Below are 27645 nucleotides of genomic sequence, written 5' to 3' on the forward strand. Positions count from 1 at the left end.
TCTCTCTCTCTTTTTTCCCCTTTGCTCATTTGCTTTGTTTCTTAAATTCCACATATGAATGAAATCATATGGTATTTGTCTTGTGACTGACTTATTTTGCTTAGTATAATACTCTCTAGCTCCATCCATGTTTTTGCAGATGGCAAGATTTCATTCTTTTTATGGCTGAGCAGTATTCCATCGTGTATATATACCACATCTGCTTGACAGTTGATTGACATGTGGGTTGTAGAAGAATGACTTGTAAATCTAACTAGTCTAACAAGTTAGGGTTGTATCAGATTCAAATCTATTCTTAAATATTTTCTAAGTTGGAGATTTTAAAAGTGCATGAATTAAAATAATGTCATACTAAGGTAAATTAAGAAACTGAAGACTAAAATGATCAAATTAACAACATTAAAAATGTCTCTAGAATTTGCTTCAATAATTTCAAATTTACCTCAAAGGAGAGTAAATTTGATTCCCCAAATCATTTCATTTAAAAATCAGTGGTCAGGTTTTATTTGGGGTTGAATAGCTTCTAGTGGAAAAATAAACCAACCGCTTAGTCATTGGGTCAGCTACACTGAAAGTATAGTTTAAATAAACACCTCGTGTGCCACATATCAAACTCTTTGTGTAGAAATCAGGATGATTTCTTTGGTTTTTAAAAACATAGTAACAGTGAAGAGCGTAAAGTACAAATGAAGTTGAAATGGTGACTGGAATACCAGTGACAGAAATGACAGTCAGCTTCTGGTGGACACCCAAATCTACTCTTTTCCCTTTCTCTCCCAGTCTTGCCTTCACTCTACTTGTCTTTCAAGACCTGCTGCTACCCACAGTCTCATGAGAGACTCTAGATGCTATTTATATTGTCTATCATTATACCTTGGTGGACATTTCATGATGCCACGGTAAAGCCAAGTTGCTGTATGTGACTATATCCAGTTGGCTTGGGCTTTTACCTTCTGAAATTTTGCTTTATGATTTTCTTCAGAATGAACATCACTTCACTTTACCAATTACTGTATTCATAGCATAACTTCCTTTCTCTGATCATTATTCTTCATTCTTTTATACCTCTCACCAAGCTTTTCTTTACCTTCAGCACAATCTGCGGCTTCTTCCTGTCCTCCAAATAAATGGGGCACCACCTACTTTCTCTTACTTTCTTACATTATCGGGTCTGAAGATTGCCCATCATTTCAACTACACTCTTGAAACATCTTTAATTCCTCCCATCTTGATCTTCGGCCCAATTCTGAGTGAGCTGAGTCATTCATTCATTCTTCCAATTCTATCCTCAAGCTCCCAATAAAAACTATGACAACTGGCTCCATTATACATAGATTTTTTAAAAAAGAAGAACCTCAGCTGTGATCACAAAGCTTGGTAAGCTTTTGCGTATTTCTAGTCAAATCTTATCTCCCCATTTCTAAACTTCGTCACCCTCCATAAAGCTCCCAACTGTTCCTTACACTTCTTCACGTTCAGAAGATTTATCTTCCACTTAACTGGGAAAAAAATGGTATGAATGCCCTCAACTTTTTCCTTAAGAGCCTTCTTCTAAATATTTTTCTTTCTCTGATGTTTCAAAGGAAGACTCCTCTCCAAGACTGAAACCATTCATGTGTGGTCTTGACTCCATTCCCCACTCCCTCCCCCCGAACCCTGCAACATTGATTATTTCCTTAGGGCTAAAGTCCTTAATTTACTTTGCCATTGATTCCATCTTCTTCCTTACGCTACAAAGGTGTCCAAGTGAGGTGTCTCTCCCATCGTAAAATAAGTTTCTTGACTGTTTTGCCCACAAACTATGGCCCTTCTCTCTTTCCCATCTCTATAAATCTTCATACTCCCTTTTCACCCACACCTCAATCTATGTAATCTGGTTTTCATGCCAGTGAAACTGATCTCCATGATCACTAACAACCATACAAACACCAATTCAATCGCTTCTCTCCTTAATCTTCATCATATTGTATTCCCTTTGCAGCTTTTACATTGTTGATTATCCTCTCCTTGACTCTCTCTCCTCTGCCCTCAACCCTGTCTCCTGGTTCTCTGCCTATTTCCACTCTTAGACTCCTTTGATGATTCCTTTTCCTCTATTTCCCCTTAAAGGAAAGCATTCATTAAAATTCTATGTTCGACTATATTTTCTTCTCAGTACACATTCTTTCAGTTTCTCACACGTGCCAGGCACCCTCTCACAGGACTTTCACACTATGTCCTCTATGCACTCTATGCACTCCAGCCTTATCCTCTTTTTGTCTTTTGCTCAGTCTTCCTTGACCCCTGAAGTTTGTCTTTGGTATCATTCTTACGTGCTCCTATGGGGCCTTGTACTTATATGTTTCTCCCACTGGACCACAAGGTCTATGAAGACAGATTAGGTCTACTTTGTTTATTGCTATATGCCTAGCTTCTAGCATAATGCTAAATTTAGGATGAATGAACAGATGAATGAAAGACCTGAATTCTTTCCCGAACTAAAATCTCTGCTTTTCGTGGCTAACTTGTTATTGCTACACGGACAGCCTCCGGACCCTTAAACTTAGTGACTCAATAATATAACGAAGTATTGTTTCAGAGCCTCCAAGCCTCTCCTTTCCTTCTGTATTTCCAGTTTTCATAAATAACATACCATTCAAAGCACAATCTTCGACACTTACCCACTTTCCTTGCCTTCGTCTTCAAATGCAAGTCCTATGAATTTACCTCTCTACATTGAAACAAGGAGAAACTGATCAGAACAAGTATAAAAATATGAGGAGGAAATAAGAGGCAGTGGTTCCATTCCAACAAGAAACAAAATAAAATTCAGACTTCCGGCCAAGCTCAGTGAGACTCTTTCCAGTCTACTGTCTACCACCTTCTTTCCTGACCTCACACTTTTACTTCCTTCCGATCCATACATATTTTTGTTGTTTTGTTGTTCAACAATTTTTGTCCAGTCTTACTGAGAAATAATTGGCATATAGCACTGTACAAGTTTAAAGTATAGAGCATAATGACTTACATACATTGTGAAATAATTACCACAGTTAAGTTAAACCATTCATCATCTCATATAGATACAAAAAAAAGAAAAAAAAATTTTCTCCTTGTGAAGAGAGGAGTGTCTACTCTCTTAACAGCTTTTGTAAATACCATACACCAGTGTTGACTACAGTCATCATGGTGTACATTACATACCCAGTACTTACTTATCTTATACCGGAAGTTTGTACCTCTGACCACCTTCACTAACCCTTCCCTTCCCCCAACCCATATGTCTAGTAACTACAAATCTAATCTTTTTTTGATGAGTGTGGGGTTTTGCATATTATTTAACTGCATATTCCCATAATCTCAAGGAGCTATAATTAGAGTAGCCATATGACCCCATTCTGGCTTAAGCCTACTGTCTTGGCATAATTATTAATAGTTTCCCTTCCACTCTGAAAAGAATCTTGGTTTAGATAATAAGTTGTATGTTCTTCCTATATTTAATTGACACCAGTTAAGATAAAACTATAAAAATTTCTCTAAAATGAGAATCCTAGAAGTGCTCAACACATATTTAGAGTTGAAAATAAAGGAAAGAAAGGCAGAAAATATTCCTTGCTAAGAAACACACATTTGTCTGATTGCAATCATATGAATTGAATAGCTGTTATCAAAGCCAAAATCCCACATATTTTGTTTAGAACTTGAATTGAAGCTTCACAGACTTCTCTGTTAAGACTAAATGCATTAAGGACACCTGGATGGCTCAGTCAGAAGAGCATGTGACTCTTGATCTGGGGGTTGTGAGTTCAAGTCCCACACTGGATGTAGAGATTACTAAAAACAAATTTTTTAAAAAAGAATGAATGCATTAAATGAAAATCTTAACAGAAATTTAAAAATCTTTCCCTTCTCTATTGCACCTACATTTAGATATTCGTTTGTCTTCTCACCTTTTTGGGGGCCGGGGGAGGCTTCCTCACTGCCTGTTTATTGAACATTGTTCTTTATCACATAAGAAACTTCTCTTTGTTCAAGTATCACTCCCACTATGATAACCAGCATAATTCTTAGGAGCATGTACTTCCCCCACCTCTCTGATTCTTTATCAGTGTTATAAAATTACAGAACCAGAAACATTAGAAAGGGTTTTGAAAGATCATCCTTTCCAGAGTGTCCCAAGATCACATTATGCACATTTATTGTCTTCTTTTGAGGCTCAGTCTCTGGTCTCTCTGCTCCCAGAGTGGCAGGGACAAAAGTAGGTAAGGGGATACGAAGGAAAAAAATGGATTTGATTGTCAATTTTTTATTGGGTCACTCTGTAAATTTACAGTACATTCAACTGAATTATGCCATTAAAATCTGACCATGCCTTTCTAGTATGTGCTTCTAATAATCCAGGGACAATGTGTAAGTGGACTGACAACCGACTATATATAACAAATATAAGGGATGTAATCATATATATGAAACAAAATGAAAAGGCTAAAGAACACCTTTAAAATCTGTGTAAAGGTGATGAAGATTATTTTTAAGTTGATGTGAACTTACTTGAAGAAAGAATATAAAGATTATGCTATGCGATAGCTAAATAATATAGTCTAATTGTGGTTTACAAACATTGCTTAAGTGTCCTGGGTCATTTGCTTTTTTATTGGCCACCCAGTTCTTCCTTTCTAACCACTGAGTAAATAACAATGTAGCTAATGTTGGAGAAGAAAATGCTCCCTTCATACCCCGGTCAGCTACTCTGATTCACATTAAAGCGGAGATTCACTCACGCACAGCTGTGGCCGACAGGATTCCAATTTAAACACTAACCTATGATGCTTTAACAACCCAACAGGAAAGTTTTTGAGAAGGGACACAAGCACTGCCTGTCTGTGATCAGACTGCCTGGCACTGCACACAGCACAGCTCTCAACCCCATCTCTCCTGGAGACACTCAAAGGTTATGTAATCAGGAAATGCACAATGGGCGGCTTGCCCGGGCTGCTCTACACCTGTGCCTGTGACTCACTTTCTTGGCCTCTGTATCAGATGGGGGGGGGGGCAGGGGAAAGCAATGCCTCCCCTTAAAAAAATCTCTTACAGTCTTGAAATTCTGGGAATGAACTTTCTTGTTTGACTAAACTCCCATGACCATAGGATAGCTAACAAGATCATCAAGAGAAAAAAAGTGTAGATGGATACCGTGTAGACACAAGGAAGAACTGAACTGGAGAGTGGAATGGAGAAACAAACTGGGGGAAGTGAAGGCAAAAGAGAGGAAGGAAACAACATTTTGACAACCATTTTGTTTTGCTTTCTAAAGGATGGCAAAATGATGAACACTGTTTCATCTAAATTACTTATAATACATGTTAGTTTGTTGCCACGACAAGGAAAAAAAAACATAAAAATGTTTCTATGCTTGCTTCTTCAAGGAAACTCTGATGCTTCATTAATTAGAGCCAGTATCCTATACACGACGGGTGTATCGCATTACACAGGAGATGCTCAAATTAAAATATGTCATTGCCATCGCAATCGATATTTTTTTCCAACCTTATGGTAATTCTGCATGTAAGACTTCAGCCTTGCCACTTGATAGTTTTCAAAATCGTTTTAAAAACTATTAGGATAAGCTTACATAATAAACACATTCTTGGATGGAACTGGATCCCAATCTCCTTTCAAATATATCATAGTGCATTCCAGGCTTAGTTTTCCCACATTTTATTCCTTCTCATAGACCCTGGAATGTATTGATGCTGTCTTACTGCATCCTAAAGCCTAGGAAAACATACCTGAGAAAGGAGAACTGCGGGTTTACTGAATTTATCCTTTTTTTTTTAACAATGTCAAAAGCAAAAAATTAAATAATTTCCACAACCGCTTGTGCTATTTGGCCTTCTTATTGTACCAAAGACAAAATGATGACAGCTACGGAGTTAGGTTCCAATTATTATGCTGTAGAAGCACCCAGCAAAGTTGTCTCGCTGTGCCAACGGTGAGCACAGTCTTTGGGGAGCGTCTTTTCCATAAGCAGGGGCCATTCGATGAGCTTCAGCCTGACACTCATCTGTGTTCCAACCAAAACAAGAACAATTTCTGTGTAGCCTTAAAAGGCAAAGTCAAGAATAATACCAAAGAGTGTAGCACATGTGTTGATTTGTTAGGTTACATTTCAGCTGTTAGTTATGTTAATGGAACAGTTTCACATACTTGGTTTTGATGTATTTATTTTAATGATCATGTGTATGTATCTTTCTGTGATCGCCTGGGAACACCGATTGCATGGTGTCCTGCTGTCACCAGCAGGCCAGGACTGGAAGTAAGGAAAAACAAACAAATAAACGTGTAAAGCTTCAACTTCAGAACTGTACGACTTAAAGGGAGTCCCTCAGTACAACAGGGACAAGATGTGCCAGGACCTCTAAGGCTGTAAGGTCTTAATGCTAAAGTTTAGGACATCTAGCAGAGCCTATCAATAGGTTAACTAAAATTGGGGACATTTAAAAAGTGGATTTTCAATGTAACTTATTAAAGTATGCTAGATATTAGGAGAAAACGTTTATGCCTCAGCATTTGGTGTTATTGGCAAGTCCATGTTTTTCTTAAGACTCCTCACCCCACTACAGTGGAGAAAGAAGGGATTCTAATCGTGTAACTACTAAGGCTGCAGGAAGATGTGTCTCTTTCACATTCTTCTAGTAAGTGTGCAAGATGGCCACCGAGAGCACAGGAAATATAAAACTGTCTGCTGCTATGGCCTTCTACTTACTGGGAGGGAGCAGGAGGGTTCTGCCAGATGGACTGACAGGGTGGTATCAACAAAGACCTAGCCGGCTCCCTGGGAAGAAGATATATCCCATAAAACCCAAGACACTATTGCAAACTCCCTAAAGACAAAAGAAGAAAAGAGTTTTTGGCTAATGAAATATACAAAGTTGGTTTTTGTTTTGTTTTGTTTCCAGTAACTCCTTCTTTCAGCTCATAATAAACAAACTGTGCAGGACCTGGAGATTTTGGAGCAAAGGCGATGCATGCCTTCTCTGGTAGGTATAACCAAGGGGTTCATAAGCGTCTCTAAAGGATGGGAGAAAAATAAAGGTGGAGGGTCAGTTGTCTGCAGCTGTACCATTAGAGAAACTTAAAAGGGGAAAGAATCAGAGTGAAAGTTCTCTTGTCATCTCTTTTCCTCTGTCTTAAGCAATGGTACACTGGAACCACCTCATACAAGCTCAACAATTCATGGATTTTCAGGGATTATGTGAGCAGGAATTTAAATGCAGTTATTATTAAAAAACTAAATTACATAAACCTACAATGAAATTATACTGAAAACAAAAATAACGAATACCCCAAATTCATCACGTCTTAATGATTTTACTCTTTTTACTATCATCCGTGCTCTTGAGGTTATTTACCTCTACTGTGTCTGAATGATGGAAATACTACTGCATGTTCTACCGTACACCCCTTCCCAACTCTGCATTCAGTGATGTCATGTTGGCAGCTTGAAATCATCCATGGTGAGAGTGTTTACATCCAGAGATATGTAAATCTACAAATCAGGGCTGCCTTTCCCCCTGGAGAGTTGGTTGTTAAATATTTATCATCACGCCACTGATTATAAGGCAAATACACTTCTCTTTTCCTATCATGATTGCTAAAGAAAGAGAAATAGGGGCGTGTGGGTGGCACAGTCAGTTGAGCTTGTGACTCTTGATTTCAGCTCAGGCTGTGATTTTGGGGTGGTGGGATCAAGCCCTAAGTTGGGCTCTGCTCAGCAGAGGAGTCTGCTTGTCCCTCTCCCTCCCCCTCCGCCTGTCCCCTCCACTCTCTTTCTCTCTCAAATAAATTTTAAAAATCTTTTTTAAAAAAAGAAAGAGAAATAAAGTCAGAAAAAAAGGCAAACGACACCAATTAATTCAAATATTCACTGGAGGCAAAGTCATACACCAGAAAATACCAATTCATACCAGAATATGCCAATTTCTAGCAATTTACTTAAATAGTGCTTAACTGACACCCAATTTTTAAAGATATGGATATGGTAAAGTTCTTTTTAAGTAGTCAAACTGGAGCAAAGTTGAACTACAAGAAGAGAGCAAACAAGATTTTCTTTGAAACTTTACATTCTGAATAGTCCTTATTTAGAAAAGGGCAAAGTGTGAGTTTTGACATTCAATTTCACTTCAGTCTGGAGAGTCTGCTGGGGAAAAGCTTGTTAATTTGTCCTTCTGAGAGAATATCAGGAGCAGCTACAAGGAAAAAATGCGAAGCATCATGAGAGGTAAAACAGATACTAGTGCATCTTGATACAGTGTCTGGTCCCAAAAAGCCCCAAATGGCTTCACGGATGACCTCAAACACAGAACAGAGGTCCGCCGTGCTATATCGACAACAACAAAACATCGCTGTGCTTAAAGGCAAACAGCAAGCAATGTGGGATCTTCTCAACCGGGCTCAACAATTCTATCCTTGGAATTTATATGAAACAATAAGATGAAACCGTGTTCCAAAGAGATAGAGGCAAAGGGTCCCTAGAGGGGTTTATAAAAGGAACATAAATGCCCTGATATGGGACACTTTGAGAAATTATGAATTATTTACTTCAGCAAAAAGTGAGGTTTGTTTTCATAACCATTCATAGCTCTACCGGGCATAGAACATCATTATCTGAGTTCATACGAGGCAGAGAAAGAAAATAATGAGCAAGTTCAGGCAATCCAGTGTTGTTTTTTCTGCAAAAAGAGGAAAAAATGATGATTTTTAATGACCTCTCCTATCCCACTAGGAGCTCAAAAACATTACTGAGGAGCTACGCCGAGAGGGAATAAATTGCAGATGGAGCTTTCCACAAATGGGTTTTCATGGGAAGGACCTCGGGGGTTTTCAATTAGGAACCTTCGAGATTCCTAGAGATTGCAACATCCTGATACTGAGAGGCAAACTACTGCAGAGATCAACACGAAATGGAGTTGCACAAAAAAAGATAATGTGATGACAATCAAACAGGATTTCTGGCAATTATTCCGACTCTAGTAAGAAGAACTCAGTACAAAAGAGAGCCTTAAAAAAATGCCAGTAGGATAAAAGAATGAAACAAACTTGAATCAATTTGGACAGAATGAAAAATCAGAAGGGAAAACAGAACATGTTAAGTAAAGCCAAAAACAAACCACAAACTCAAGGGACAAAATATACTAGGCTTGAGAATAACATGGGCCCTTGCTTCAGGTATTTGAAACACAACTGATTAATATAGAATGGAATAAAATAAACAATTACATACCCAAAAAAATAATAATAAGAGTTACTACTATGTAGTTCAAAGCAAACTAAGCAACAAGTAAGTATTTTATTTTGGTAATTTTTTGAATTCATTAAAAAAAAAAACCCTTTTAACTGACAAAAGTAAAATATGTATTTAAACTAATAGAATCATTTAACCTCCAATAAAAATAATTTCTTGAAAGTCAGTGAACAAAGAATAATTCAACGAAAAAAGCATGACTATATTAACATTTTTGGCTTTAAAAAAAAAACCTAAAACTAAAACAAACAAAAACCTGTCTCACAAGGAAGCTAATCCACACTAACCAAGCAAGAGAAACTGATCATGAAACCAGATCATTGAGGGATTACTTTACAATGAGAAAACCAACCATCAAACAGGTTGGATGTTTATGTTGGCCAGCCCATCACCTGAGAAAGCAAGCTTAGATGTAGAGGTTGCTTACAATCAAATCAGGGAAATTAACTATGACCCCATGAATGTTCTCTCCGTGGGATCTATTAGGCTACTCAGGTGCTCATAGCAGTAGACTACTCAGCATAGTGCCATCAAGTGCAAGGTCAAGGTCATCCTCTGCAACACTTCCCTTTCTGGATGCGCTGCTGACTAATGCTTCTCCTTGACAGGAACATACTTTCCTTAAATGGACCGGTACCTTCATTTTTAGTCTTGCAGGCTGTGAAACCATCCTCTAGACACCTGCTCTGTTTTATTTACACATTGTTTTACACAATGATTTTATAGTTTCAGTTTCAGGAAGCAACCTTATTTTTAAGTTCCTTGAGTCAGGTGGAAAGCGACAGGGAAACTTCACTGGTGCTCCAGTGAAATTTCTTAAGAGCTCTTTTTTTTTTTTTTTAAAGATTTATTAATTTATTTGAGAGAGAGAGAGCGTGAGTGAGGAGGGGCAGAGAGGGAGAAAGAACCTGAAGCAGACCCTGCACTGAGCATGGAGCCCGAGGTGGGGCTTGATCCCACGACTAACTGCGAGATCATGACCTGAGCCAAAACCAAGAGTCGTATGCTTAACTGACTGAGCCACCCAGGCGTCCTAAGAGCTCTTTTGGACTATACACCCAGCATGCCTAGAAAGAATGTTGATCACGGTTGAAGCTGGGTGATGGTATATGCAGGCTCCTTAAACTATTTTTTTTAATGTTTTTAAATAAAAACACCAGGCTGGCAGTCATGTATAAATAATGAAGGATTATCTATAAATAGGTTTATAATATGTTCCTAAAGATATAAATATGCCAGTGAGTTCATTCAGTGATTCAATAAGTATTATTAAGGCATCTTTTATATGCCAGCTCCAGTTTTGAACACACAAGGTAAACAAAGCAGTCTTCTTAGGGCTTACAGTCCAGTGGGGGAAAATGTTAAGGGTGAAATTTGGTATTTTGGTATTTGGTGTCTTAAAGATATTTTAAGATACTACAATGAAAGATTAAACAAGGTGATAAACAGATACTCCTTTTTCTAGAGACAATAAGAAAGCAACGACTTTAGAAGTTTAGAGTCTGGAGTCCACATATTGGGATCTAATTCCAAGCTCACTAACTGCTGAATGGATGGCCTTAAGAAAGAATTCAGTTTCTCTAAATGTCGGTTTCCTAATCTGTAAAACGGGGATAATACCAATATCTGTCTTTTAGGATTGTGAAGAATTAAATAAAATTACCCATTTAAAGTGACCACCACAGAACCCAATAGATAGTAAACATCAAATAAATAAATGTCAGGTATAATGCTAAGTATTGTTTACAGAACTTCATATGCTGAGTTTTTTGGAAATAAGAGGATTAAAAGAGGATCTTTGGAGATCTTTTTTGGTTCATAATCCTATAATATTCAAAATCTGAAGACTGACTATAAATAGCTGGTGTAAACATCAGGAATAGGAGAAATGAATGAATAACTGTAAGCCGGCAAGCTGGCTGCTATACGTGTCCTTCCTGAATTCACGAGCAAGCACGATAAAATTAAAATGGGACGCAAGATGAGAACCCTGCTGATTCCATGCTTGTGGTTCATAGTGCTCGGGATTCCAAGCCTGACTGCTACTTGGGACACCATCTCTCTGGTAACAAAAACAAATCATGTAATAAAGCCTGAATAATAATTGCCCAGCACTTGAGAAGCAGCCTAATTATAAAGACACTGCAACTTACCATAAAGCTATGAAGAGGCGCAGGATTTTCCACATTTAATCACCACCCCAACCTCACCCCTCACCCATGCCCATTCATCTTTCAGGAAACACAGGTTGATTCTTAATGCTGCTGCTGTATAAAGAAATAATGAGCTCTGTTAGTGCACCTGAAAATACACCATCAGCCTAGAAAGGGAGCACTTAGCTCATAGCACTTTAATGAAAATGTCAGGACCACCCTGAAGTATTTAAGTCCTGTAAATGCCAAAGAAGGAGAAGAGCTAAACAATTAAGGTAATGGATGACAGCAAGCAAAGAAAAAACTAAGCTGATTATCAGAAAAAATTTCGACACTGCCCCTCTTGTGCTATAAGTTTTTTCAAAGGAATTTATGGCAACACCCAAGGTTTTGGTTATCTAAAATTAGCTCAAACTACATGGAGAAACATTGTTAGGACAACGCAAATTTTATGGGGAAAGAGCTCCATGTTCTCCTCTTGCTCAATCTTCCTAGTGTTTTCTGGAAAAGTAGGCAAAAGAAGAGTACCTTCTTGAACCTTGATAGCACTTGAGTGGCAACACCTGTGTGTGCTGTGTTCCTCAAAGTGTTCCCACCATCGATCAGAGCCTAGTATACACCAGATGTTTGATAGATGTTTGTGGAAATGTCAGTAAAAGTTTTTAGGCTCAGGAAAATGTGCTTGTAATTGGTGATCTAACAGCCATCCAGCTTATGTTGATTTTTTGCTTCTACAGTAACAGACACGAATAGGAGTAAAGGAGTCAAATACACAGACATACCTGTAGACCCCTCAGGTGGGATTATGCTGCCCAACCTGGCGTGACCTTCATTTCGTTCCACACTGTGTCTAAGATCACCTCGTGGGAAACTAAAGTGATTTGCCAATGCATAATATAGGTCTGATGACATTTATTGACTCAGCTTTTGTGTTTTCTTTCTCTTTTGCGAAATTTTTCAAACCCAAGAGTAAGCCAGTGACGCTACTACAGACTCTGGGTAGATAGGAATAGTCACTTAGACTGATCTATTTGCTATGGGATTTGCATCAAGTGATTTCTTTGTAGGAAGGTACACACATAAAAGCAACAGAGTCTCTCACTAAAGCATTAGGCCAGAATATTTCCAAGCTATCAAATTATTGAGTGGCGATGTCAGACTGAGAAAGACTTCCAAATGTCAAGATTTCATCTAGTTATGGTAAAAGATACTGAAAAGATTTGAGATTTAGTCTAAAGTTGTTGATCTGAATAAAACATGACATTATCATTTTTTTTTTGTTTGAAGTGTTGTCACCCAAAAGAGAGATTTATTTTGTATTGCTTCACAGGGTGAGAATAAGACCAAAGGATGAAAGGTTTTGGCTCAAAAGTGAGAAAAAAAAGGAAACCGTTCTCTTCCTCCTATAGGTATTTGAAAATAAGCTGATGATTATTTCTCAAAAAACAATAACCAAAAACACTAATTCAAAAAGATACACGCACCCCCACATTCACTGCAGCATTATTTACAACAGCCAGGATATGGAAGCAACCTAAATGTCCACTGGTATATGAATAGATAAAGAAGATGTGGGGTGTGTGTGTGTGTGTGTGTGTGTGTGTGTGTGTAATGAAGTATTACTCAGCCACAAAAAGAATGAGAGCTTGCTCTTGCAACAGCATGGATGGAACAAGAGGGTACTATGCTAAGTAAAATAAGTCAGACAGAGAAAGACAACTCCCATATAATTTCACTCATGTGGAATTTAAAAAACAAATGATCAAACAAACAATAAACAAACAATCAGACTCTTAAATGCAGAGAACAAACTGGTGGTTGCCAGAGGGGAGGTGGGTGAAAGGGACGGGTGAAATAGGTTAAAAAAAAAAAAAAAGGTTAAGAGCTACAAACTTCCAGTTATAAATTAAATAACTCACAGAGGTGGAAAGTACAACAGAGAATATAGTCAATACTACCGTAATAACTTTGTATGGTGACTAAACTTATCATGGTGAGGACTGAGTAATGTATAGATTTGTCAAATCACTATGTTGTACACCTGAAGCCAATAGAACACTATACGTAAATTATACCTCAACAATTTGAAAAAGAGAAAAAAAACTATAACCAACTGTGTTACCTGCTGGGTGAAGAAAGAACTAATTTCCAGTTAAGAACTTAATCTCCAGTTAAGATGCTATTAATTTGGTTTTATTTTAAATATAATTGAAGCACTTTGGTAATTCTTTCTCTCCCCCACTAGAAAGTGAGCTCTTTAAGCCAAGAACTTTGTCCCAATCATCTCCGTATTCATAGAACATTGCTTGGCACAGAGCAGCTCTCAGTGAATGTTAATTAATAAGTAAATATTGTAAAAGATATTCTTTAAGGGTTGTGATTCTATGAAGTATATTTTGACTTAAGCTGTATTTTGAAACTCAGTAAGTTCTAGTATTGATTGAATGAATAGCTATGAATTTAGGAGTTACTGTTCTTCCATTCTATTTGCTTCCATATCTTCACATTCCTCTTTTCCTTCCCCATTATCTAGGTAATTGAGAGAACCTTAAGTATTGACTCTAATAATGATAATAATATTTATTTATTCCGTAGAGTGCTCTACAGTATATAGGCAAAACGAATTTTATTGCACTTGTCTTTACTGCGCTTCGCAGATACTGCTTTTTTTTTTTTTTACAAACTGCAGGTTTGTGGCAACCTTGCATGGAGGAAGTCTACTGGCACCATTTTTCCAACAGCATTTGCTCGCTTTGTGCCTCTGTGTCACATTTTGGTAATTCTCACAATATTTCAAACGTTTGCATTATTATTATATTTGTTATGGTGACCTGTGATCAGTGACCTTTGATGTTATTGTAATTATTCTGGGGTGACACAGACCTTGCCCATAGAAGATGCCGAACTTAATAAATGTTGTGTATGTTCAGACTGCTCCACCACCCAGCCATCCCCGTCTCTCTCCCTGAGCCCCAACTCAGGGCTTGATCTCACAACCTTGAGATCATGACCTGAGCTGAAATCAAGAGTCAGCCCACTTAACAAACTGAGCCACCCAGGTGCCCCTCATTCAACTCACTTTATTGTGATATTTGCTTTATTGCTGTAGTCTGCACCAAACCTATGATATCTCCAGGTATGTCTGTTTTACAAAATATTCCCACCTACATTATCTTAGGCAATCCTTACAGATGTCCCGTGAAGTAGACAGGAGAACTTTTATAGGGCAAAGGAGGCAAAGTGCAGCATTGAAATAGGTTCTGTATCTCAAGTTTGAGCTTAATTTTGTTCCTAGCTATTGAACTCCGGCAAGGTTAACCTTTCAGGATGTAGTTTTTTATCTATAAAAAAAAAAACAGGATAAAAATACCTCGTATGTTTACTGCAGGTATTAAATTAAAAAATATATGACTGTTTCCTTTTCTGGTATGCTGACAGACTAGATTACCAAAATCCTTTCCCTATAAAATAACTAGAAATATTCGATAAAGTATAAAATATTCTTTTAAGCATATGGCTAAGAGTGTAAGGAAAACCACCAGAGGCCAAAGTTAAGGAATATACTAAAAATCAGGGTGATAAGCATGAACTGACAATGGGATTACCATGGGGCAAACCAAGAGTGTGGGTTATAAGAGCCGCTGGGTACAGGAGATAAGGCCTTGGAACCTCACTAGGTGGAAAAACGTACACCAAGATCCTTGAAGGGACATACACAACATGAAATGCAGAATGGAAAAAAAAAATGTATGCACGTGTATCTCTATCCCTATCTCGGTCTCTATCTCTGTCACTGCCTATAGCTACTTTGACCAAACCTAGGAAACAAAACAGAAGCCTGCTTGCCTTGGCCTAGACTCCATGCAAAAGAAAAAAAGACTATCTCCTGAGGATTCATTATTGTGAATTTACCATCCTGTGGGTTGGGTTTTCAAGATTACATCTGGTAAATAAGGAAACTCCAAGATGAGAAATCGCATTAAAAATGTGCCTTACATAAATACCATAGGTAAAAACCTCACTGAAGTGCTCATAATTCAAACTTACAGTACATACATGAAGGAATCCAACATGTTGGCAAAAATAATAAATAGCAAAATTAGTTCTTTCAAAAACTATAAATCATAGAATTATTGGATGCTATAGCAGTCAGACTCTCAGCATCTCCTAGTGTGTGTGACCTTTTGTAATTCTCTCCCCTTGTGTGGGCATCTATAGTGCATGGCTTCCTTCTGACCAACAGAATACAGTAATAGTGATGAGATATACGTGATTACGTACATGTGATTATGTTACACACAATGGTAGTGCCTGTCTTGCTAAGAGACTCCCTCCCTTGCTGGTTTTGTAGAAGCAAGCTGCCATGTTGTGAGCTGCCACCATGGAGGGGGCCACACTATAAGGCGCAGACCTGGAGTAGCGTCTAGCTGACAGCCAGTGAGAAACTGAGTTCTCAGTCCAGTGGCTGCAAGGACCCAGATGCTGCTGACAGCCATGAAGCAGACCCTTCCCCGGTGGGGCTCCAGACGAGAAATAGCCCTGGCCAACATTTTGATTTACAGCCTTGCAGAGGACCCAGCAAAGTTGTGCCCAGACTCCTTAACTATACAAACTGTGAGATAATAAATGTGTGTCATTTTAAGTCACAAACTTACGGGAATACTGTCATGCAGGAACAGATAACTAACATAGCTACAGACTATACTATATGTTTAACATGCTTAAAAACATAAAAGAAGGGGCGCCTGGGTGGCACAGCGGTTAAGCGTCTGCCTTCGGCTCAGGGCGTGATCCCGGCGTTCTGGGATGGAGCCCCACATCAGGCTCCTCCTCTAAGAGCCTGCTTCTTCCTCTCCCACTCCCCCTGCTTGTGTTCCCTCTCTCACTGGCTGTCTCTATCTCTGTCAAATAAATAAATAAAATCTTAAAAAAAAAAACATAAAAGAAGAAATAAAAAACATGAAGAAAAAATGAGACAAAAACATCAGGAAGACTTGCAAAACACAAGTAGAATATCTAATAATAAAAAAAATAATTCTTAAAATAGTGTAACTTAATGGATGGGTTAAATAGCAGATTGAAATCTGCTGAAGAAATAACATATGAACTGGAAAACAGACCAAAGGAAATAGATCTATTTCAATTTACCACATGCAACACAGATATTAAAAGACAGACAAAGGGGCCCCTGGGTGGCTCAGTCGGTTAAGTGTCTGCCTTCAGCTCAGGTCATGATCCCAGAGTCCTGGGATCAAGCCCCAAATTGGGCTCCCTGCTCAGTGGGGAGCCTGCTGCTTCCTCTGCCTCTCACCCCACTTGTGCTCTCTCTCTCCAAATAAATTTTTAAAAAAAGACAGAAAAACTTGAAAGAGAGATTAAGAGAGATAAAAGATTGACAACATTGACCAGACAGGGAATCCTGAATGAGAGAACATAGAAAAGTTCAATTGCTCATGCTAAGTCACTCTCACTGATTCTGTAGGCATCTAGTCTGCCTACAGATACTTCTGTAATATTTTATGAGGCAATAAAACTTCAAGGTATATAATATGCTTACTATCATACAGAAAAGCATGTTAAGTCTCTTGGAACCAACTCTCAGTCTCCTATCATATAGCTTGTCAGATGTATAAAAACAATATAAAATCAAGTTCGCAGTGACTTCAACATGGTGCCAGCTGATTACATTCTGCCATTGGCGTTATTGATCCAAATATCTGTATTGTAAATATACTCTTGAAGAAGGCCACACAGCATTTCTATCATAAAGAAATGAATGCTACTTCATACTGTGAGACAAATCTATAGGATTATAGTATTAGAGGCAATTCTTATATCTGGAGGCACAGAAATCTTGGATAATTAAAACCTAACCAATCTAGACAACTGCTCCATTAACCAAAAAAATAAAGAAACCATAGATATAAAAACCAAACAAGCCAAAAAAAAAAAAAAAAATCACATGACTTGCCCCTTCAATTTCCCTCTATTCACCTGAAAGCAACTTTCTCCATTGCTCCCCTCCTCCCTCCTGCAGTGACTCCCCAAAAGATAACCTAGGGAAGAATAAGTGAATTCATATGGTATTTATCTTTCTCTGTATGACTTATTTCACTTAGCATAACACCCTCTAGGTCCATCCTTATATTTGGAATCTAAAAAACAAAACAAATGAACAAATGACAAGAAAACAGATTCTTAAATATGGAAACAAATTGCTCGTTGCCAGAGGGGAGGTGAGTAAGGAGATAAATAAAATAGATAAACGCAATTAAGAGATACAAACTTCCAGTTACAAAATAAGTTATGGAGATGAAAAGTACAGTGTAGGGAATAGAGTCAGTAATATTATAATAACGTAGTTTGGTGATGGATGTGACTGCAGTTACAATGATGTGCACTGAGTAATGTACAAAATTGTTGAATCACTGCATTGTACACCTGAAATGAATTTAACATCGTATGCTAATTATACTTCTATATTTTACAAAAATTTTAGTAGATCATCTAGAGGAGGATAAAAAGCTTACAGACCTTGACGATCCCCAAACAGAGCAATCCATCTCAGAATAACCAAAACTTGGCTGTATCCTGTTTCACAATACTTCTACAGCACATAGAATAATATTACTAAGAACTAGTAAGTCTACCAAGCTTAAATAGAATTTCCACTTGTACAAGTGCATGGAAATATGGTGACTACAACAACAACAAAGAACTCACCTAATGGAGCAGCCAAAGATGTCTGGAGGAGTGGGCTTTGCAGTAGTGAAAACATAATAAATAACAGATGGTACTTTTCCAGACAGGAACAATAAGTGAGGGGGAGGAGGAGAAGTAGAGACCCACGGGTCAAGGATGAACAAGCAAAAGAGCCCAATGTGTGGTCTCAAAAAGTGGTATTGGCAAATTAGAGCTCTGATTTCATGATCACATCGAGACAGATCCAGGCTAGGTAGCAGCTGAAGCCCTTATTCTCACAGTAAAAAGTACGAAGCTTTGTCAGCTGATTTATAATGCCAGAGTCCAGGTGGTGGACGTAACAACAAACATCCAGCAGCAGTACTCTGAGATCCTGGGTAAGAGTATAAGGTAATACATGATATGACAAAACTATCTCTGCATCATTTGGGGAAAGGTTCTCTGGAATGGGGTTATTCCAGCCTATAAGAACCACTTACGTGGTCAACAGACATAGAAGTGATTAGCAGTTTTCTAGGCTTGAAGACTTCTCTTCATAAAAGATCATAAGATCCTGGGGCCCCGGGATGGCTCAGTCGGTTAAGTGTCTGTCCTGGGATCAGGTCATGATCTCAGGGTGTTGGGATCAAGCTCCGTGTTGGGCTCCCTGCTCAGCAAGGAGTCTGCTTCTGCCTCTCCTTCTGCTCTCCCCCTTGCTCATGCTCTATCTCTTCCTCTCTCAAATAAATAAATAAAATCTTTGAAAAAAAAATCATAAGATCCTAAGAATAGAAGACTGAAAAAATTAAGTCAGCCTGAGTCATAATGCTATTCTCCTTCTCCCCCTCAAAAGAGACCACTCTCTCTGTCCCCCTTTGCAGAGAATCCTCTGTTCTTCCTCCTCTATTTTGCTTCGGGGTGGTCTTGAGGTGTTCTTTCCTCCCCCTCTCAGTCTCTGTCTTACATGGTGTGTAGTACAGAAGCACAGGTGATGACATGGAGTCTGTACCACACAGTCAACATCCTTTCCTGCCCTCTAGAAGGTCACCAGGCTGCGTATGGCCAACAGTTGATTCCTGCAGTAAGCTCAAGAACAGCTCTGGTCAACGCCTCTTCTCCCCATCACTTCAATGATTCGTGACAAGTCCTCTCTCAGGGTTCTCTTTTAAATCACTCACAACCAAACCAAAAAGGCATACATTACAAAAAATAGGGAATGTCCTTTATTGGCAGAACAAGTAATGGCCAGCAAAGAGAAAATAAAGCAACCCAAATAAAACAGATAAAATGGAAACCCACAAATCAGATTATAAAACAATATTCTACTGACATTTAAATGAAGTAATGCCATGGCAACAATTTAACTGCTGCCTTTTTGCCTGTAGTCCCAGATTTCTCTTGTTTGGAGCTGGACACAAATTGTTCATTTCTTTGTGTACTTAGAGCTGCACATTGAACCAATGTTAGTTACTACTTACTTGGGCTTGTTTGCATACTTTAAAAGGGTGAAGTGTTTCTTGGTAGAAAAGCTGATGATAAGCCTGTAGGTCAAACCAAAAGTACACACTGTTCTTCCACAACTGTAGATGGAAAAAATACATAAATCATTACCACCCAATTATTAAAGCTCTACAAAGCTCTAATTTCAAATATAAATAATTGTTTAGCTCTTTGGTGTTACCATAAATCAGGTTCAATTTAAGATGGTCTTATCTTCTATTACAAACTGGCAGCATACAAAATATTTATTAGTATTGTCACTAAAGTATTATATTTTTCATGTACATCTCTTACATAATTGGCCATTAAAATAGGAAGCATGCTAGTTAACAATTAAAGAGTAATCACATATTTCTGGCATGAAATCAAAATCTGGAGGTATTTTGATATATATGGACAAATGCATATCATACTAAAACCAAACACTACTCTGATAATTGAGCCAGTGAAATATTTTACATTTGAGCAAAATGAAAACAAAATAAAAAAACTGGCAATGAGTTTTCCACTACCCACTGCAACTTCTAATTGTTAGAGTTATTAAAATGAAAATTAAAGGATTGACAGAAATTGACTCTGAATTTAATATGTATTACATTGAAACAAAATTATATGAGAATAAAATATTGTTAATAATGCAAGTCAAGGGGCTCCTGGGTGGCTCAGTCAGTTAAGCATCCAACTCGATTTCAGATCAGGTCATGATCTCAGGGTCCTGGGATCAAGCCCCATATCTGGCTCCATGCTCAGCGGGGAGTCTGCTTTAGGATTCTCTCCCCCTCCTCTCTCTGCCCTTCCCCACTGCTGGCACACCCTTTCTCTCACTCTTTATAAAATAAATAAATAAATCTTTTAAAAAATAATGCAAGTCAATCCTTTACTTTTCTTTGTAATTCTAGTAGGATAGTGAACCAAGAGAGTTATAATTGAGATGTTTACATTTTACTAAATATTTAGCATAAAATTTCTTACCAGAAGAAATGGGAATTTTAACATCAAATGTAATTATTTGAGCATTGAATTACCACAACTTCTACTTTAAAATGAGGTAAAGGCATAAAATTAGATTAAAAATCATTATTTTCTACCTTGTTTCCTGAATGCTCACAGAATTTGGTAAAGAAGAATCCAGCTCTATTTTCTACGTACAAAGATTGCAACAAATTTTCCATGTCAAATCCTCCCAAGGCACCATCTGCCATGGTTTTAACCTAGATAACAAAACAGAAGTCTGTGATCCACCCAGAAACATGGTGATTTTTTATGACACTCTACAACAGGGTTTCATAAATTCTGCCAGGCTGTCATTTTCCCACTGGATTTTGTATTTTATTTTTGGCCCAGATAAGTAATTAATGCAGTATGTTTGCATATGATTGTCATTTAAGAGTCATTTATGGAGCCAACTATAGCAGCAGACTTCATTCTATTATAAACCAAACTGATTTCAACTTCATGTGAGGGTAACTTCTCAATCTCTATCATTTTCATGTTTCAGGCACAGCGATACCATTTTAGGAGTCTTCCAAATCTCTGTTGGTGGCCTTGTTCCTACATATTTACTGTTATTTTAGCCTTGAGGTGATGCTATAATGGCTACAAGAGAGTTATAAAAAGAACCATCCTCAAGGTCTCTCAGCGCAGCTCATTAACTGTCCTCAGGGGGCCCCTCCTTGGACAGTCTCACCCTGTACAGGTCATGGCCTTCAGAACGTAAATAGTAATATAAGTTCTCATAAAACTCTGTTATTTGGGGGCCTCTCTGCCAACAATGCTGGCAACCCTAATACCATTCTTGAAACACAGAAAGCTGGCTACTTCCCCAAGCATAAGAGAGACTTAAAAATATGAAAATGCATCTACTGTTCACAGGAATTCTTTGGTATTTGCTGTGTGGAACTTAGACTTCTTTGTATTCCTTTACTTTTTTTTTTAATGTTTTTTTTATTATATTATGTTAGTCACCATATAGTACATCCCTGGTTTCCGATGTAAAGTTCGATGATAAAGTTGCGTATAACACCCAGTGCACCATGCAATACGTGCCCTCCTTACTACCCATCACCAGTCTATCCCAATTCCCCCACCCCCTCCCCTCTGAGGCCCTCAGTTTGTTTCTCAGAGTCCATAGTCTCTCATGCTTCATTCCCCCTTCTGATTACCCCCCCTTTCTTTATCACTTTCTTCCCCTACCGATCATCCTAGTTCTTATGTTCCATAGATGAGAGAAATTATATGATAATTGTCTTTCTCTGCTTGACTTATTTCACTTAGCATTATCTCCTCCAGTGCCGTCCATGTTGCAGCAAATGTTGAGAACTCGTTCTTTCTGATAGCTGAGTAATATTCCATTGTATATATGGACCACAACTTCTTAATCCAGTCATCTGTTGAAGGGCATCTCGGCTCCTTCCACGATTTAGCTATTGTGGACAATGCTGCTATGAACATTGGGGTGCATGTGGCCCTTCTCTTCACTACGTCTGTATCTTTGGGGTAAATACCCAGTAGTGCAATGGCTGGGTCATAGGGTAGCTCAATTTTTAACTTTTTAAGGGACCTCCACACTGTTTTCCAGAGTGGCTGTACCAACTTGCATTCCCACCAACAATGGAGGAGGGATCCCCTTTCTCCACATCCTCTCCAACAATTGTTGTTTCTTGCCTTGTCAATTTTTGCCATTCTAACTGGCGTAAGGTGGTATCTCAGTGTGGTTTTGATTTGAATTTCCCTGATGGCTAATGATTTTCAACATTTTTTCATGTGTCAGCCATTTGTATGTCATCATTGGAAAAGTGTCTGTTCATATTTTCTGCCCATTTTTTGATTTATTTGTTTCTTGCGTATTGAGTTTGAGAAGTTCTTTGTAGATCTTGGATACCAGTCTTTTATCTGTAGCATCATTTGCAAATATATTCTCCCATTCCATGGGCTGCCTCTTAGTTTTTTTGACCGTTTCCTTGGCTGTGCAGAAGCTTCTTATCTTGATGAAGTCCCACAAGTTCATTTTATCTTTTGTTTCTCTTGCCTTTGGAGATGTGTCATGAAAAAGGTTGCTTTGGCCAATGTCGTAGAGGGTGCTGCCTATGTTCTCTAGGATTTTGATGGATTCCTGTCTCACATCGAGGTCTTTCATCCATTTGGAGTTTATTTTTGTGTATGGTGTGAGAGAGTGGTCAAGTAAGATAACTGTGGCATGAACAATTTAAGGCATTGTTATAGTGTCTCTCTGCCTCTCTCTTTATCCCTCTACCAAACATATGCTAAAGTGAGAATTTAATGATTTTATGATGTTTAACTGTTGGCATTTCAAAAACTAAAACACCCATTATTTTGGTAGGGAAAAAAGCCCTAGTTGGAAGAAAAGAGAACTGTTTGCTAAGAATAAAATAAAAAGTTATACAAAATTATGGCTAAGTGTTCAGACTATATTGGGACTACCGAAGTTTCTACCTAAAGTATAATTCCTAGGGAATATAAAATTGTCATCCACCACTAGTGTAGTAAATCCACATTATTAAGGTCACCACACACTGCAAATACTCTGCTTTATAAAAATTCTGTTTCCAAAACATAACATCAAATATTATTTTTTATCAAATGTTAGCAATTTAATAAAAATAATAGTCTTATTTTATATCTAAGTTATCCTCACACCAAAACCAGAAGACAGCTGTTTTTTAAAATAGTAATCAATGGAGTATATAGCACCATGGTACTACAAAAGGAAACACAGAGAAAATTTTTGTATAAAAATCTTCTTGGAAGGAAAAAATAAACTGGGTTGTTTAGTAGAGAAAAAAATACTATGGTAAATCAATAAAAATTCTCTAAAATCAGGGGACATTGGTCAGTTAAATGAAGAATCAGATAAATCAGTTCTCAAAATACTTACCAAAGGTTCTTCTGTGTAAGTGTATCTTCTATCCAGCTGGGGCTTCAGACATTCAGAAATGTCAGTAAAAGATGTTAAGCGAATAACTTTGCTGCTTTCTGACCTGTGCCTCAACCTAAATTATAAGGATAAGAACTCATTGATCAACATATATTGAGCACCTTTGGTATACATGGCACCAAATCTTAGGAGAGCTTCTGAGCACTGTGAGAGAACAGGGGAATAAAAAGTGCAAGTATCAGGTCCAGCATTTAGGAAGTGGTTGAAAAAATGAGGCATAGTCCTACAGAAAGACAACTCTCAATAAGATTAACTGCTGGTTGAATGAATTCAAGAATATAGTATAGATGTCAAATGACTGGGATGGATAACAATGAGAAGTCCCTTTGAGCTATATTAGTAATTAAAGAAATGAGATTTTTCCCTGAAAAATGGGTAGGACATGTAGTGTGTGTGTGTGTGTGTGTGTGTGTGTGTGTGTGTGTGCGCGCGCGCGCGCGCATGTGTGTGTCTGTTTAGAGGGGTTCTTTAGATGGGGAGAATAGTGAGCAATATGTGAAAGTAGGTAGGGAAAGCCTTGTTTAAAAGGCAGCAAGTTAACTAATTTGCTTAGGGCAAGAGGATACTAACAGTTAAGTAAACTCTATGTAACACATACCAAACACTGATAAATACAATTCACATTGTCATATTTAATCCTCACGACAGGTAGGATTCATTAGGATTTATACGTCATAGTGTGGGGTGAGATAATGGAAGACTAAGGAGCTAGACTAATGACTTTAAACATTACTTTTTATATTTTCTTATCCAGCTCCCTTTCCATACCTCCCTGCAATTATTCTAAACCTTAATTCCAGCTGCATAAAACATGCCCATCCCCCTCACCAATATATCTGCACTCCAATCCACCAACAGATTGCTTTGCAGGTTCTTCTCAGACAAAAGGTAGGTACAACATGCTTCCATTTCCACTCCCAGATGTATTGGACACTGTTGACTGACTGGCTAACTCAACACTCATTCCCAGTTCATGCCTTTATATAACCAGCACCACTGAAATACTGAGAAATACTGAGAAAGCTAAATATTCACTTGACTGACTTGCAGAGATGGATCAACATGTGACACAGTTAGGACTAATGAGATACAAAACAAAGTCTGCTGGGGAGCTCCTAAGAAAGCTTGCTTTCCTGACCAAAGGGAAAGGATTAAGGAAAATTGCCCTTTCTTCTTTATGATTTGAAAACCTGATATCAGGAGCTGTAACACCAATAAATATGAAAGAATGGCCAAGAACATTAAAAAAAATCAGGTCCTAATATTTCCGATCCAAGGAACCAACACTGCAGTTGCCTACCTTCAGATTTCTTGTCCTGTGAAAAAAATAAGCCCAATTTGTCTAAGACTTTGTTAGTCAAGTTTTCTGTTATTTGCAGCTGAAAACTCTTAAATTAACTATCAACAAATACATCCTCCCATACCTATTCTTATTTCCTTCCATCCTGCCTCAGGAAAAAGTGTCTTATCTCATGTCCAAGGTTAATCTCATGGCCCTTGTTCTTGAATCCTTCCCTCTGTTCTCCTTTGAAAATACAGACCTTCTTCTTTCTCATGGATCTTTAACTTCTCCCTTTCCACTAGATACTACTCTGGCATATAAACAGGCTCAAGTCTCCTCCACCTTAAAAAATATTGCTTCCCATTACAGAAAATCATCAAATCACAAAGGAAGAGAGCTAGAAAAAAAGGAACAAGGGAATTATGAAATAGCTACAAAACAATTAATAAAATGGCAATAAGTCCATACCTATCAATAATTATTTTAAATGTAAATGGACTAAACTCTCCAATTAAAAGACAGAGTGGCTTGAACGCTCTCATACATGCTGAAATGAGTATATTGTTACAAGTCTTATGAAATACAATTTTTAAAACACATGAACTTTGATTTAGAAATTCTACTTTGAGAAATTTCTCTTGCAGACATATGCATACATGAAATACAGCAAATGTACACAAGAATATCCACTGCAACATTGTTTTTAATAATGAAAAATATTGGAAATAATGTCCATGTCCCTCAACAGAATACAAATGCAATATCTGGCACAAAATCAGAGTAACCAGACATAAGGAGAGATAAGATTACTAGAACAAGAAGCAACAGAAAAAGTAAAATTATAGCATTTACCTTCTCCAATTCAGTAAAAACAAAGGTATAGAATAAGTGGATAGCATGCTACTAATTTTGAACTATGCATATATTTTCAATTTTGAAAATAAAATAATTTAATTTTAGTAAATGACACACAAAAAAACTTTCTAGATGTTTTCCACTGTATAGAAAATAATCTCTAAATTCCCTAATGTGACACACAAAAAAATCACTATCTGAACCTCATTTATTGTTTTAGCTTGTATCTTGTCTTTTCACTGTAATACTCTATTCTCTAGCCACAACATAAACATAAAAACAATGCGTAGTTCTCAAAATTCAACTTTTCTCTCAATTCATACTTATATATCTTTATCACTTGAAAAATTAAGATAATGCTTTCTTCATAGGGATGCAGTAAGAACTGATATAATGCAAGCAAAGTACACCAAAGCTCATTAACTGCTATTTTTGGAAATGGCAGACAGGGTGATTTAGACCAACTCCCCCTTTAAAGACCAACTAGATAAACTGAAAAATACAAAAATTAATCTGCTAAAGGAAATATGAGTGCTAACAACGTAGTTAAGAATTTTGGGGCCAACAGAAATAAACCCACAATTACATGGTCAATTAATCTTTGACAAAAAAGGCAAGAATGTGCAACAGGAAAAAAACATTCTCTTCAACAAATGGTGCTGGGAAAATTGGACAGCTACATGCAAAAGAATGAAACTGCACCACTTTCTTATGCAATACACAAAAATAAACTAGAAATGAATTAAGGACCTAAATGTGAGACCTAAAACCATAAAACGCCTACAAGACAGCACAAGCAGTAATTTCTCAGACATTGACCATAATCGCATCTTTCTGGACAGGTCTCCTGAGGCAAGGGAAACTAAAGCAAAAATAAATATTGGGACTATATCAAAATAAGAAGTTTCTGCACAGCAAAAAAACAACAAAAAAACTGAAAGACAACCTATTGAATGAAGAAGATATTTGCAAATGACATATCTGATAAAGGTTTGGTATCAAAAATATATAAGGAACTAACACAACTCAAAACCAAAAAACAAATAATCCAATTTAAAAATGGGCAGAAGGTATGAACAGACATTTTTCCAAAGAAGACATCCAGATGGCCAACAGACACATGAAAAAACGTTCAGCATCATTCATCATCAGGGAAATGCAAATCAAAACTACAATGAGGTATCACTTCAAACTTGTCAGAATGACTAAAATCAAAACCACAAGAAACAACAAGTGTTGGAGAGGATGTGGAGAAAAAGGAACCCTCTTGCACTGCTGGTGAGAATGCGAACTGGTGCAGCTACTCTAGAAAACAGTATGAAGTTTCCACCAAAAGTTCAAAATAGAACTACTCTATGATCCAGCAATTGCACCACTGCGTATTTACCCCCAAAATACAAAAACACGAATTCATGTATGTATATTGTATATATACAATAGCCAAATTATGGAAACAGCTGACTGTCCATCAATAGATAAATGGATAAAGAAGGTGTGGTATACATATACAATAGAATATTACTCAACCATAAAAAAATGAAATCTTACCATTTGCAATGACATGGAAGGAGCTAGAGAGTATAATGTTAAGTAAATAAGGCAGTCAGAGAAAGACAAATACCAAATGATTTCACTCACATGTGGACTTTAAGAAACAATACAAATGAGCAAAGGAAAAAAGACAGAGACAAACCAAGAAATAGATTCTTAACTACAGAGAACAAACTGATGGTTACCAGAGGGGAGGTGGGTAGGGGGATGGGTGAAATAGGTGTTGGGGATTAAAAAGTACACTTATGACAATGAGCACTGAGTAATGTATAGAATTGTCAAATCTTTTTATTGTACACCTGAAAATAATATAACACTGTATATTAACTGTACTGGAATTACAATAGAAAACTTTTAAAAAGGCAATATAACCGACAATATAAAA

At 37.5% G+C, this 27645-nt stretch overlaps 1 protein-coding gene across 1 annotated transcript in view; it reads right to left on the bottom strand.

Annotated features, from left to right (window-relative positions):
- The window catches only part of RGS22 (regulator of G protein signaling 22), a 116595-nt gene that overhangs the window by 31453 nt on the left and 57497 nt on the right, over positions 1 to 27645 (bottom strand). The window contains exons 14-16 of the mRNA XM_057307799.1: positions 23513 to 23627; positions 20706 to 20828; positions 19596 to 19697 (exon numbers count right to left, since the gene is read on the bottom strand). Of these exons, the coding sequence (XP_057163782.1) occupies positions 19596 to 19697; positions 20706 to 20828; positions 23513 to 23627 (340 nt within the window). The remainder of the gene's footprint in view (positions 1 to 19595; positions 19698 to 20705; positions 20829 to 23512; positions 23628 to 27645) is intronic.

Source organism: Ursus arctos, unplaced genomic scaffold (genome assembly GCF_023065955.2).
Source record: "Ursus arctos isolate Adak ecotype North America unplaced genomic scaffold, UrsArc2.0 scaffold_6, whole genome shotgun sequence".
Lineage (NCBI taxonomy): Eukaryota > Metazoa > Chordata > Mammalia > Carnivora > Ursidae > Ursus > Ursus arctos.